This window comes from Capricornis sumatraensis, chromosome 8, assembly GCF_032405125.1.
Source record: "Capricornis sumatraensis isolate serow.1 chromosome 8, serow.2, whole genome shotgun sequence".
NCBI classification, from domain to species: domain Eukaryota; kingdom Metazoa; phylum Chordata; class Mammalia; order Artiodactyla; family Bovidae; genus Capricornis; species Capricornis sumatraensis.
Window position 1 is genome coordinate 26,176,475 of NC_091076.1, and position 13,930 is coordinate 26,190,404.

Below are 13,930 nucleotides of genomic sequence, written 5' to 3' on the forward strand. Positions count from 1 at the left end.
TATTTGAGAGTATTTTAATCTATCTTAGAAAAAACTTTAGCACAACAGAGCCATGATTTGTATATATTATTCATATAACCAGTCTAAGTAAAAAATACTGATTTGATTTAAAGAAGATGTAATTAAATATTAGTGCTAGTAGCCCTTAAGTTTAGAAGTAATCCCCAAAGTAGAGTGTGGGTGATTAAAGTTTGCAAAGCATTGGTTTATAGTAATTTTTTTGCATAAAAAGTAATATTTATGTGTTTCTGATTTTGTTTTTACTATTTTTCCTTTCCTCTACTGTTTTTTTAATGGGTAGCATATAGATTGTCATACGACATCTGTTTCAGATTTGGAATTTTCTTCAGATTTTACCCTAAAAATCACAGAGACATCATTGTGCACGGTAAGCTGTTTCATTCTACCTTCACAAATCTCTCTAGTAGTGTGGTTGATTGGCAGGCTAATGAATTAATTACCAGGTTTGTGATAAATGAAAAAGACTATTGCCTTTGACAGTCTATCGAATCTGTCTGTTGAATAGGTCTGTTTTAATAAGTCACTGGATGTCAGAAAGTTGAGAAGAGAAAGTATTAGGAAACCATGTTTACATAGTGATATTTCTTTATAAACTCTTCACTGTTACTTATCATATAATTAATGGAGAGCACTCAACTTTATCTTCATAGATAAAAGTGAAATGTCCTGCTCCTCTCACTGACTCTTAACACTCAATTTAGATGGAAATAAGATGATTATTTGGTATAATATTTTATATTCCTGTGAGAAAAATAATGAAGAAACTGATGGCATACCTGTCTTGAAAGATTCAGCCTGCTCTAATAGAAATAAGTAGGTGCTTTAGAAAAGTTAGACAAACGTAGATTCACATTTGGTTCTGCCGCCCCATAGTTTGTTACTTTGTTCAGCTTACCTAGGTAATAAGTACTGCAGACTAATTAACTGCTTTAAGAAAAATGGTTATTCTTTCTGTGTTGAAGGCTAGTTATATGGATTAGTGAGATATAATATGTGAAAACACCTACAATGTAGCCAGAAATGTTATTACTAAAATATATTAATTTTTCTTAAATAATTTCTAAATGTGTATTAACACTAAGTTTATAGTATATACCTTTACCAGGAGACTTAGAATGTTAACAAAACGTAGACCTTTCCTTACCAATGTATAAATTTACATAGGTATTATAGGTATATTTTTATCATTTTAAAATTTAATTACATGGTTTAAAAATACTAATTATATCTTCAAAATGAAAATTTTTATTGAAAACTATCATCAGAAACTGTGAAACAGATTATGGTCATGTAAACTTTGACTCTTCAACCTGATTCTTTTAAATAATTTGTTCAGATCAACGTACAAAAGATTATGTGATTTCTTTAAGAGTTTTTTCAGTTCATTTTGAGCCAATAATTATTTTATATCCAAAAATGTTTTAGCTATTTTTTGATGTTATGAGAAAGTCTTTTTTTATCAAAGTTGGTTTTATAGTTTAAAAAAATATCTAAATCCCAGACTTATGATTGTTAAGCACCCATTATATTCATGTATTTAATTGGTGAAAAGCAAAATTTCATTTTTCCCATTTGTTTATCCCAGACTTTGTAATTCTGCTTTTTATTAATAAAAACTGAAGTTATTTTGGTCAGTTGAAATTACAGACTCCAGCCTTTAACTCCTAGACTTTGTGTTTTGATACTCATAATCCTTGAGTGTTAAAAATGACCTCGTTTTTTAAAAAATTATTTTATTGAAGTGTGGTTGATCTACAAATGTGTTAATTTCTGCTGTACAGCAGAGTGATTCAGTTATACATATATATACATTCTTTTTCATATTCTTTTTCTTTATGGTTTATTATACGATGTTGAATATAGTTCCCTGTGGTATACGGTAGGACCTTGTTGTTTATCCATACTGTGTACTTTGTGTCTGCTAATCCCAACCACCCACTCCATCCCTCTCCACTACACCAAACCACAGTCTGTTCTCTGTATCCATGGGTCTGTTTCTGTTTTGTAGGTAATTTCATTTGTGTCATATTTTAGATTCCACATATAATTGACGTCATATGATATTTGTCCTCTGACTTATTTCAGTTAGTATGACAATCTCTAGGTCCATCCTGTTGCTGCAAATGGCATTATCTCATTCTTTTTCTGTGGCTAAGGAGTATTCTGTTGTGTATATCTGTACCTCATCTTTTTTATCCATTCATCTGTCGACATTTAGGTTGCTTTCATGTTTTGGTTACTATGAATAGTGGTATTATGAACATCGGGGTACGTGTATCTTTTTGAGTTATAATTTTTTCTAGATAAGTGCCTAGGAGTGGGATTGGCGAATCATATGGTAGCTCTATTTTTAGTTTTTTTAGCAACCTCCATACGGCTTTCCATAGTAGCTATACCAATGTACATTGCCCCCAACAATGTAGGAGGATTCCCTTTTCTCCACACCCTCTCCAGCATTTGTTATTTGTAGATTTTTAATGGTGACCATTCTGACTGGTGTGAGCCGGTACCTTGTAGTTTTGATTTGAAAAGTGAAAGTTAGTCATTCAGTCATGTCTGACTCTTTGTGACCCCATGGACTGTAGCCCACCAGGCTCCTCTGTCCATGGAATTCTCCAGGCAAGAGTTCTGGAGTGGGTTGCCATTTCCTTCTCCAGGGGATCTTCCCAAGCCAGGGATCAAACCCAGGGCACCCGCATTGCAGGCAGACTCTTTACCGACTCAGATTTGATTTACATTCCTCTAATAATTAGTGATATTGAGCATCTTTTCATGTGCCTGTCAGCCAGCTGTATGTCTTCTTTGGAGAAATTTAGGTCCTTATTTAGGTCATTTATTTAGGTCTTCTGCCCATTTTTTGATTGAGTTGGTTTTTTTGTTACTGAGTTGCATGAGCTGTTTGTATAGTTTGGATATTAGTCCCTTGGAGGTGGTGGTGGTGGTTGTCATCTTTGCAAATATTTTCTCCCAGTCTGTAGGTTGTTTTTTCTTTTGCTTATGGTTTCGTTTGCTGTGCAAAAGCTCATGTTTGATTAGGTCCCATTTGTTTATTTTTCCTTTTACTTCCATTGTCTTGGGAGACTGCCCTAAGAAAACAGTGGTACAATTTATGTGAGAGAATATCTTGCTTACGTTCCCTTCTAGTTTTATGGGGTCATGTCTTATGTTTAAATCTTTGAGCCGTTTTGAGTTTATTTTTGAGTATGGTGTGAGGATATGTTCTGATTTCATTGATTTACATGTGACTGTCCAACTTTGCCTACACTGCTTGCTGAAGAGACTGTCTAAAAGAGACCTCTTGATTAATGGCCATTGATCTATAAAGTAATTCTTAGACATTACTTGTTGTATTACCACTACTATTAAATAATATTATTTCAAATCTACTTGCAATGACCTCCGCACAAATCAAAGTAGAGCAAATATGAAACTGGTGAAGACCTCAAAACTGTGTTTGTTTTTAGTTGTGCATATTTTTGAACTTTATTAGATGAGTTTATTGAGTTTCATTGAAATGTTTTTTATTTTCTGAGTATTGGTCAAGGTTCTTAGTTTCAGACAACAGAATCCAGATAAGCTTGTTTAAGCAGAAAGAATTTACTAAAGAAAATAAGAGGATTTCCAGACACAATGGCAGAGCTAGAGGATAGGCTATATTTTGAACTTCCAGAAACAACTTATAGAACCACACCACCTCAGAACTGGCCTGCTATAAAAGCTGTCTTCCCCACTGCAGGCCTTATTAGCCCCAGTACCCCTGGCCCACTCAGGTAGCCACCACTGACAGCCCCAGATGAATAACCACTTCACTACCATTCTGTTCCTGTCCTCCACCCCCAACCCGACCCATGCTGTCCAGTTCCTCCTTACAAGTCTTCATTCAACACCTCCGCATAGCTGAATGCAGATTATGTCGTACCCTAGTTACAGAAAGTCTTGGGAAATACTTTTAGCCACAGAAGTGTTAGGCTAGAGAAAGTATCATAACACGTAAGCTGGGTTCCCTTGCTATCTGAAAGTAGAGAGTTCTGTGAAACTTTTTGTAAGCTGAAATGGTGTAAAGCAAAGAAAGTTACCTTTGAACACATCTTGCTAAAGATACATAAGCTAAATTGATATAAGGTGTAGATACAATGCATAACTCTTGTGGCTTGATGCTGAGATGCCTAGTGTGAATCCTGGGAAAGGAGTGTGGCACTCTCCAAAACAAACACTGAATGCTACTTTTGCTTTTCACCTTCTTTTGTAAAAGCAAAAATCCTCTTCAAATTTATTTCTGTTAGGGAAAACATAATAATGTAGGTCTTTTGTAAAAGGGACATGGTGTAAACTGAGCTTTTGAAAAGCAGGAGATACCTGTATAGAATTATTTCTGTTGTTATTTGGAATAGAGTACAAGAAAGCAGCTTTATGTTAAAAGAAATTGTATTTATCCTTTGATGATCTTAGTTTTATTTTGTATACTTAAAGAGTAAAATAGAATGAAAAAAGGGAAAAAAACTGGTAGTCTGTTTAATCCAAAGATTGTAATGAAAATATTTATGTTGAAAAATAATGTATCAAATAGGTGCTGCTGCATTTGTCCTTGTACATTTGGAGTTCCATATCTATGAAGAACCATTTAGAATTACAGTTTTATTCCCAGCTTGCCTGAATGATCTTAATGTAAAAGTCTGGATTGAGACTGGCCCGGAGTTTGAGAGAAAGTGGCAGGAGATTGGAAGGGATGCATATGTGTGTGATCACACTGCTAAATAACATAGTTCTGTAACTCACCTTGAGAGGAATGTATAGTCTCAAATCATATTTATTGGCTGCCTGCCAGGTATTGAAAATAAAAATTTTAGTACTCAACATTTATGCTAACTCTTCTGATACTATGTGGTCAGATAGTCAATATAAATTATCTTTGTTGATGATACTATCTAGCAGGCATTGAACATTTGTATGTTAGGCAATGTGATAATCACTTTAAAAGCATTATTTCGTTTAGTTTGCATAATGATTAGTTGACATGGATACTAATATTCCCATGTTATGGGTGAAGAAAAAGATAAATTACTGTAATATCTTGAGAAACATACTTACTCTTTCCTAACCCAAAGAAACTTTCATAGTGGGATCATACAAACTATTAAAGGAACATTGAGAAACGTTATGAATGAGTTCTTCCAGGTGTGAAAGACAGGAGGTTGCATGTTCTCTATTTGAAACAGGTTTGAAAATCTTATTCCTAGCCAGTAATCCAGCAGTTGTTGAGAGGAAGAGGGAAGAGAATGTGTATGATCAGTGTGCTCTTCGTCAGGGGTAGGACTGACTGGCTCATAGGATACAATAAGCCCCATAGCCCATCCTCTTTGCAGCAAAGAAAAAGTATATCTTAGAAAAATCTTCTCTTTACTCTGTCAAAGTAAGCTTATAGTTGTTTGATTAATCATGTACATTTTGTAAAACCTTCCTTTCCTTCCAAGTATGTTACTCTGACATGAACCTGACTTGAGTGAGATTTTGTGGCCTAATGCTTGTATTGCATTTTCATTGTTTGTGAATCTCAACCATCCACCCATATCTACTCCAGTTATCTTTTGCTCTTTTGTTGTCATTGTTTAGTCACTCACTTGTATCCGACTTTTGCCACCAGGCTTCCCTGTCCTTCACCATCTCCCAGAGCTTGTTCAAACTCATGTCCATTGCATCAGTGATGCCATCCAGCCTTCTCGTCCTCTGTCATCCCCTTCTCCTCCTGCCTTCAATCTTTCCCAGCATCAGGGTCCTTTGCAATGAGTCGGCTCTTCACATCAGGTGGCCAAAGTACTGGGGCTTCAGCTTCAGCATCAGTCCTTCCAAAGAACACCCAGGACTGATCTCCTGGGTGTTTGATCTCCTTGCAGTCCAAGGGACTCTCAAGAGCCTTCTCCAGCAGCACAGTTTGAAAGCATCAATTGTTCAGTGCTTATCCTTCTTTAGGTCCAACTCTCATATCCGTATTAGACTAGTGCATAAACCATAACTTTGATTATATGGACCCCTGTCATCAAAGTGACATCTCTGCTTTTTAATACGCTGTCTAGGTTTGTCATAGCTTTTCTTCCAGGGAGTAAGTGTCTTTAAATTTCATGGCTGCAGTTACAGTCTGCAGTAATTTTAGAGCCCAAGAAAATAAAGTCTGTCACTGTTTCCATTGTTTCCCCATCTACTTGCTATGAGGAGATGGGACCAGATGCCATAATCTTAGTTTTTTGAATGTTGTTTTAAGCCAGCTATTTCACTCTCCTTTTCACCTTCATCAAGAGGCTCTTTTGTTCCTCTTTGCTTTCTGCCATAAGGGTGGTATCATCTGCATATCTGAGGTTATTGATATTTCTCTGGCAATCTTGATTCCAGCTTGTGCTTCATCCAGCCTGGCATTTAGCATTTGCTCTTTGATGGAGTGCCAACTCCTTACTCTCTTCACTTAACAAGTGTCTGGAGCTACTCTGCAAGCCTAGTCTTCAAGGCTACTTTTTAGATTATTTGCCTGGTTACTTGGGAATAATCCATTAACAAAGGTATTAAGAGGATGAGTGTCTAATTGGAATTTAGTTATTCAGTTACATAATCAGAAAAATTAATTAAAATGTGGGAAATAAAAAGCAATGCCTGGTAAAGAGATGGAGAAAGTTACCCCGGGGAGGAAGAGGTATGGCTTTCTTAGAGTGAAGAGAACAGTACCCAGTTTTTTATTGCTAAGTACAAACCTTCAAATACATTAAACTCTTTCTTTCTTGTGCTTGAAACCTGAATGCATAGCTAAAAAATAAGATAGAGAATTTCTCTGAGTCGTTAAGCCCATTTTAAATATATGCATAACCATTTATTTATTAGTGAGATTCTCAATTTGTGGCCTAATTAATACATTGGAGGAAATTGCATTTTTCAAACTAGCAAGATGCTTAGAACACCCTCTTTGCATTTAATTTCGATTGCGTGTGTGCTGTAAACTGATAGTGCTTTTAGATGGCTTTCTCAAGTTTGTTAGAGCCTTTAATGGAAAATATCTTTTCTTTGCAGTCTCCTCCACCAACGTACACACAGACACATATCCACACCACAAAAGAAATTTGATAGCATTTCTGATTTTGCATTACCATTTTAACATTTACCATTTAACATTTTGCATTACCAGACTTTATGTTTTGGGAAATATAGCATGGTGCAGTATTTGTATATAAATGTTTTGAGCCTTCAGTTCAGTTGCTCAGTCGTGTCCGACTCTTTGCGACCCCATGGACTGCAGCACAAGACTATATGGACCCTTGTCATCAAAGTGATGTCTCTGCTTTTCAATATGCTGTCTAGGTTGGTCATAACTTTCCTTCCAAGGAGCAAGTGTCTTTAATATCCTGGCTGCAGTCACCATCTGCAGTGCTTTTGGAGCCCCAAAATACAAACTCTGTCACTGTTTCCACTGTTTCCCCATCTATTTCCCATGAAGTGACGAGACCAGATGCCATTATCTTAATTTTCTGAATGTTGAGTTTTAAGCCAACTTTTTCACTCTCATCTTTCACTTTCAAGAGACTCTTTAGTTCTTCTTCACTTTCTGCCATAAGGGTGGTGTCATCTGCATATCTGAGGTTAATGATATTTCTCCCAGCAATCTTGATTCCAGCTTGTGCTTCATCCAGCCCAGTGTTTCTCATGATGTACTCTGCATAGAAGTGAAATAAGCAGGGTGACGGTAGACATCCTTGATATACTCCTTTTCCTATTTGGAACCAGTCTGTTGTTCCATGTCTAGTTCTAACTGGTGCTTCTTGACCTGCATACAGATTTCTCAGGAGGCAGGTCAGGTGGTCTGGTATTCCCATCTCTTTAAGAATTTTCCAGTTTGTTGTGGTCCACACAGTGACTTTGGCATAGTCAATAAAGCAGAAATAGATGTTTTTCTGGAACTCTCTTGCTTTTTTGATGATCCAGTGGATGTTGGCAATTTGATCTCTGGTTCCTCTGCCTTTTCTAAAACCAGCTTGAATGTCTGGAGGTTCACAGTCCGTATGCTGTTGAAGCCTGGCTTGGAGGATTTTGAGCATTACTGTGCTAGTGTTGTGGAGAAGGCAATGGCAGTCCAGTCCAGTACTCTTGCCTGGAAAATCCCATGGATGGAGGAGCCCGCTAGGCTGCAGTCCATGGGGTCACAAAGAATCGGACACATTTGAGCGACTTCACTTTCACTTTTCATTTTCATGCACTGGAAAAGGAAATGGCAACCCACTCCAGTGTTCTTCCTTGGAGAATCCCAGGGATAGTGGAGCCTGGTGGGCTGCCATCTATGTAGTCGTACAGAGTCGGACACAACTGAAGCAACTTTGCAGCAGCAGCACACTAGTGTGGGAGATGAGTGCAATTTTGCGGTAGTTTGAATTCTTTGGCATTGCCTTTCTTTGGGACTAGACTGAAAACTGACCTTTTCCAATCCTGTGGCTGCTGCTGAGTTTTCCAAATTTGCTGGCATATTGAGTGCAGCACTTTCACAACATCATCTTTTAGGATTTGAATTAGCTGAACTGGAATCCCATCACCTCCACTAGCTTTGTTCATAGTGATGCTTTCTAAGGCCCACTTGACTTCATATTCCAAGATGTCTGCCTCTATGTTGGTGATCACACCATCATGATTATCTGGGTTGTGAAGCTCTTTTTTGTACAGTTCTTCTGTGTATTCTTGCCACCTCTTCTTAATATCTTCTGCTTCTGTTAGGTCCATACCATTTCTGTCCTTGATTGAGCCCATCTTTGCATGAAATGTTCCCTTGGAATCTCGAATTTTCTTAAAGAGATCTCTAGACTTTCCCATTCTGTTGCTTTCCTCTATTTCTTTGCATTGATTGCTGAAGGAGGCTTTCTTATCTCTCCTTGCTATTCTTTGGAACTCTCCATTTAGATGGGTATTCAGATGGATATTTTCTCCTTTGCTTTTGCTTCTCTTCTTTTCACAGCTATTTGTAAGGCCTCCTCAGACAACCTTTTTGCATTTCTTTTCCTTGAGGATGGTCTTGATCCCTTGCCTCCTGTACAACGTCAGGAACCTCCATCCACAGATCTTTAGGCCCTCTGTCTATTAGATCTAATCCCTTGAATCTATTTGTCACTTCCACTGTATAATCGTAAAGGGTTTGATTTAGGTCTTGGTTGTCTGTAATGATTGAAGGATAATTTTCCAATGAATGCTGGTGACACATACACAGCAGTTTCCTGAGCATTTTTTACTGTATCATAAGGTATTATCCACAGTTAAGGTCAAATCACTTTTACTCTTATGATGAGGTATGCAGCTTTAGTTAGCAGCTGACTTCCGAGCTATCATATCAGCCTGTCTAACCTTGCAGTAAGTGAACATTATTTTCATGGAAAGTTCATAGGTGTTCAGAAGCAAATGATTTAAGGCTATATCATTTAGAACCAGTGTGTTTTATCTTGTGAGTTTAGGTTTATTTTTTAATGCCATTTATATAATTGTGTAATGTTCTCTTACTGTGTATTCTAGTAGCATTTATATTGATATCTTTCTGAATAAGCTCCATAAAGATACAGAAAAGCATCCTTTTTCCTAATCCTATACATTAAATGACTTCTTATAGTTCCTTTCATATAAAAATGAGTTGTTTATACCTTAAAAATGAAAATATTTAAGCTGGTTTTATCAGATTACATGCTCAATAATGTCTTTGACATGTAAAGGTTTTTTATTTAGTGCATCATCTCTTAAAGCAATGATTTTTATACCTTAATTTTAGCATTATGTTTTCTTTTATTCTACCTCTGTAAAAGCATGGACTAATAATGTTCAGTTTGTATAAACTTTCCTTAATATGTTTTTAAACCTCATTTAAAGAAGAATATTTTTCCAGCAATTTTTTTTTATTGCACTTGTTAAACATAAAACAGTGGATTAAAGTTAAAAAAATCACACTTTTTAAATATTTGGATTTAGTAACCTTTATTTTGGATTTAATGATCTCTTACAATAAAGTCTTTATTTTGAATTTCATCAAAGTGCATGAGTTCAGTGGCATTTGAGAGCTATTTGGTTTTTAATGTAACTTTAAAAATCTTTATAACAATGTAAAATTTTGTAGTATGAATAGTGAAGATAGGAATATAGAGGGATGAATAGTGTGGTCTGAGTTTGGGGGTTCAGAAGTGAGGTATTTTTCTGATGGAAAAATTATAGTTGGTGATCAGATTTTATAGCCAAGATTTCATGACAAAGAAAGATAAAAATCATTGCCCCCTAAAAAAAAAAAAAGATTAGTATTTTAAACAAGAAAGTCTATCCTATTTCCAAGGATGTAAAGACTGACAGAAAAGCTGAGGTATGATAGCCATGTAATAACTTGACTTTGGGATAATTTTTGTTCACCTAATTTTTAATTTGCTAGTCTTTTCTTTATCTGTATTCTTTCTATTGCTAAGGTCACCAATAAATATTTTCATTTTAAATACCATCTTTTTTAGTTCTAGCATTCTTATTTTGATTTTTTTTTGAGTTATATTTCATCTTTCTGACCACTTTGGTTAATCTTTTTATCTCAATTGCTTAACCTAATTCTTTTAAGATCTGTTTACTGATTCTATCAGCTGCCTGTGATTCTACTTCTATTGCTGTTTCTTTTCACTGTGGGTCAGATTTTCCTATTTCTTCTCATTTTTCATAACTTTGTATTTTATGCTAGTCATTGTGTTGCATTGCCCAAAAAGTTTGTTCCGGTTTTTTAAATAAGATCACATAGAAAAATCTGAACTAACTTTTTGACCAGCCCAAGTTAAAAGATAGTACAGACTTATCTAATATTTTCACCTAGAAAGATCTCCACTTACCTCTGTCTGGTAGCTACTCTGAGGGCCTGATCCCTTTTATCTAATCTGAAGTTGAGCTTGATTGGGTCTAGATTCCACTGCAGTTAATTTACTTGGTCTTGAGCATAAAATTAGACCTCTCCCTCATTCCAACTTCATGGAAAGACCATCAAAATAGAGCTGACTTTAGGGAGGAAAACAAAATCAAGATATTTGTAAGGTTTAGGAGATCTGATTTTTGAAGGGTCTCTCATTTCAGAGCAAGGGATTAAAGGGGTGAGGAAAGGTTCTGATCTGGGTTTGGCATGGTTCATGATGCCAGTCAAAAATTGTCAGTTTCCTTCTGCCTCTGCAAGGTCACTAGCCATTGCAGTCGCTGACCTTCAACACTCTATAAAAAGAGTTCAGAGTGGAATGATGCCCTCTGTGCTCTGGGAAAAACAGAGGCGTACAGATAGATATTTTGGTAAGATTTTATGAGACCAGTTTCTTGGCATCCCTCTTATCTAGAAAAGCACTAAAATCATTGAAGGAGACATCTGTCCCTCATGGCTAGCAACAGCTTTCTCATGACTAGCAGCAACCCTCTGCCCAAATGTGTCCTTGACTGCACGTGTCCCCAAAATGACATGTGTACTAACCCTCCCCACCCCATTTCTTCAAAGCACTTCCTCAGAGCTGTCTTAAGATGCTGTCTCCTGGGCTTTAGTCCTCATTTTGCCCCAAATAAGATAACTCACAATTCTCACATTGTGCTTTTTTTTTTTGATTGACCATAGACATAGTAATGGTTGGGTTTCAGCTTGAGTTTTGAAGAGTTAACAGTGTAGTTGAGCCTTCTGTTTGAGAAGAGGATATTTTACTCTCAGGGTTAGTTGGAAACAGGGTTATTGTTCATATACATGGATTTTCTTGAGGTACCTGAAACAAACTGCCTCATCTTCCTGGACAAGAGTTCGTGGAATAACAAGAGAGCTGAATAGCAAGACCAGGCTAATGGTGCCGGTGAACCATGTGGTTGCAGATGATTTTGGCTTTGAGATCTAAACACCACAAGAAAACCTCTCTCTTCCTACTTTCTAGTATAAGCACCAGCTTCATCAACTTTCTTAGCTTGCAGAGAGGACTAGCCAAGCCTTTGAGAATTTTCCAGAATCCAGTGCACCATACTACCCCAGACTTGGCTGTTAAAAGTTGGTTGGTTTTTCCTTGTCCCAGCAAGGTTCCCGTGCCGTGACATTTTTGCTTCTTTGCCCCTGCATTGAATAGATGCTCGCAGGTGAAAGCAACTGTTTCCTTGACTAGGAAGTGCTAATCCCTCTTCAGTTCAGTTCAGTCGCTCAGTCGTGTCCGACTCTTTGTGACCCCATGAATCACAGCATGCCAGGCCTCCCTGTCCATCACCAACTCCTGGAGTTCACTCAGACCCATGTCCATCAAGGCGTTGATGCCATCCAGCCATCTCATCCTCTGTCGTCCCCTTTTCCTCCTGCCCCCAATCCCTCCCAGCATCAGAGTCTTTTCCAATGAGTCAACTCTTCAGATGAGGTGGCCAAAGTATTGGAGTTTCAGCTTCAGCATCATTCCTTCCAAAGAACACCCAGGGCTGATCTCCTTCAGAATGGACTGGTTGGATCTCCTTGTAGTCCAAGGGACTCTCAAGCGTCTTCTCCAACCCCACAGTTCAAAAGCATCAGTTCTTTGGTGCTCAGCTTTCTTCACAGTCCAACTTTGACATCCATACATGACCACTGGAAAACCATAGCCTTGACTAGATGGACCAAAAGTTAAGGTATTTAGGATTTTAAGTTAGGAAAAGTAGAATTTTATGAAAATAAAAGTTAACTGAAACTGAATTATGTGTTACCTCTCAGTTTTTTTTTTTTTCTATTTTAAAGAAGTATGATATACTTGATAAACAGTAGAAACATATTTAAGAGGCACTGATACTTAGAACAGGTCTTAAGTTACAGTTTTTTAAGGCTAATACAGATGTTATTAAAAGAAACTTTAAAACGTTTCCCATTCAAACTTTCATGGTTCTCAAGAAGTACTCATGGTACTCCTTGTTTTCATTTTATGTTTTAATTAAGCTTTAAATTTTTCTAATGCCTTAAGAGACATCAAAATGAGCCCATTTCTTTGCAATTGTATTCTTTTAAGTCTTCTTTTAAAGCTTTTGAAAAATTCCTGACAGTTGAAGCCTACTAATTTTAAACTCATTCTTTGGTATTGAATCAGTTCTTAGTACTTTGGGGTGTAAATTGACCTAATTTTGACCCAGCCGAGCTAATCAGCTAGAGAAACTAATTATTAAAACACATCTGCACTGCTTCAAAATAGTAAGATTTGTCTTGAACTTGCATCATAGATTTTAATGGGACATCTGCTATATATCTTAACAGGCTTCATTAAATAAGTTTTATGTCTTAGAGGGAGAGCATTTCTAATTATGAGATTCCACCTCTACAGTCAGTTTTAGGTTTCTACTTTAATGAATGACCATACAATCTAGAGCCTGGTCCTGAACTTCCTGCTCTTTCTGTGAACCTTTGGAGTTAGGCTTAGATGTTGTTGAGAGTACTTAAATCTCTATATTTCCATGAACTGGTTTTTGAGTAGTAGGATGTGTTAAGGGCTACTGGGCATTGGGAATATAGTAATAAGCCAGAACGAGCAGCTCTTTTCTTCATGAGGCATCAGTGGGGGAGATAGATGTTAAAGTTCACTTTGTGGATATTAGATAATATCAAGGAATTATTGAGAATTTAGTTACATGTGATAAAGGTATTATAGTTATATAAGGAAATGTTCATATTTTTTTAGAGATGTGCACAGGTAAGGGAGAAATAATGTGTCGGGCATTTATTTGCTTCAAGATAGTTGAGCCAAAAAGGTGAAGCAGAGGGAGAATATATGAAGCAAATGTGCCAAGTATTGGTCACTGTTGTGTATAGGTGATAGGTGCTCAGGTTCTACAATCGTGTATATGTTTGAAGTTTTTTCATAATCTGATATTTTTAAAGAATCATACTAACAACAGTATTCTAAGAAACACATAAGAGTGATGA

General features: G+C 36.7%; 1 protein-coding gene across 2 annotated transcripts in view; it reads left to right on the forward strand.

Moving 5' to 3' along the window:
• Positions 1–13,930, forward strand: part of PRMT3 (protein arginine methyltransferase 3) — a 133,169-nt gene that overhangs the window by 86,190 nt on the left and 33,049 nt on the right. For both annotated transcript variants that reach the window (XM_068978225.1, XM_068978226.1), the window contains one exon: positions 302–388. In XM_068978225.1, coding sequence (XP_068834326.1) covers positions 302–388 — 87 coding nt within the window. The remainder of the gene's footprint in view (positions 1–301; positions 389–13,930) is intronic.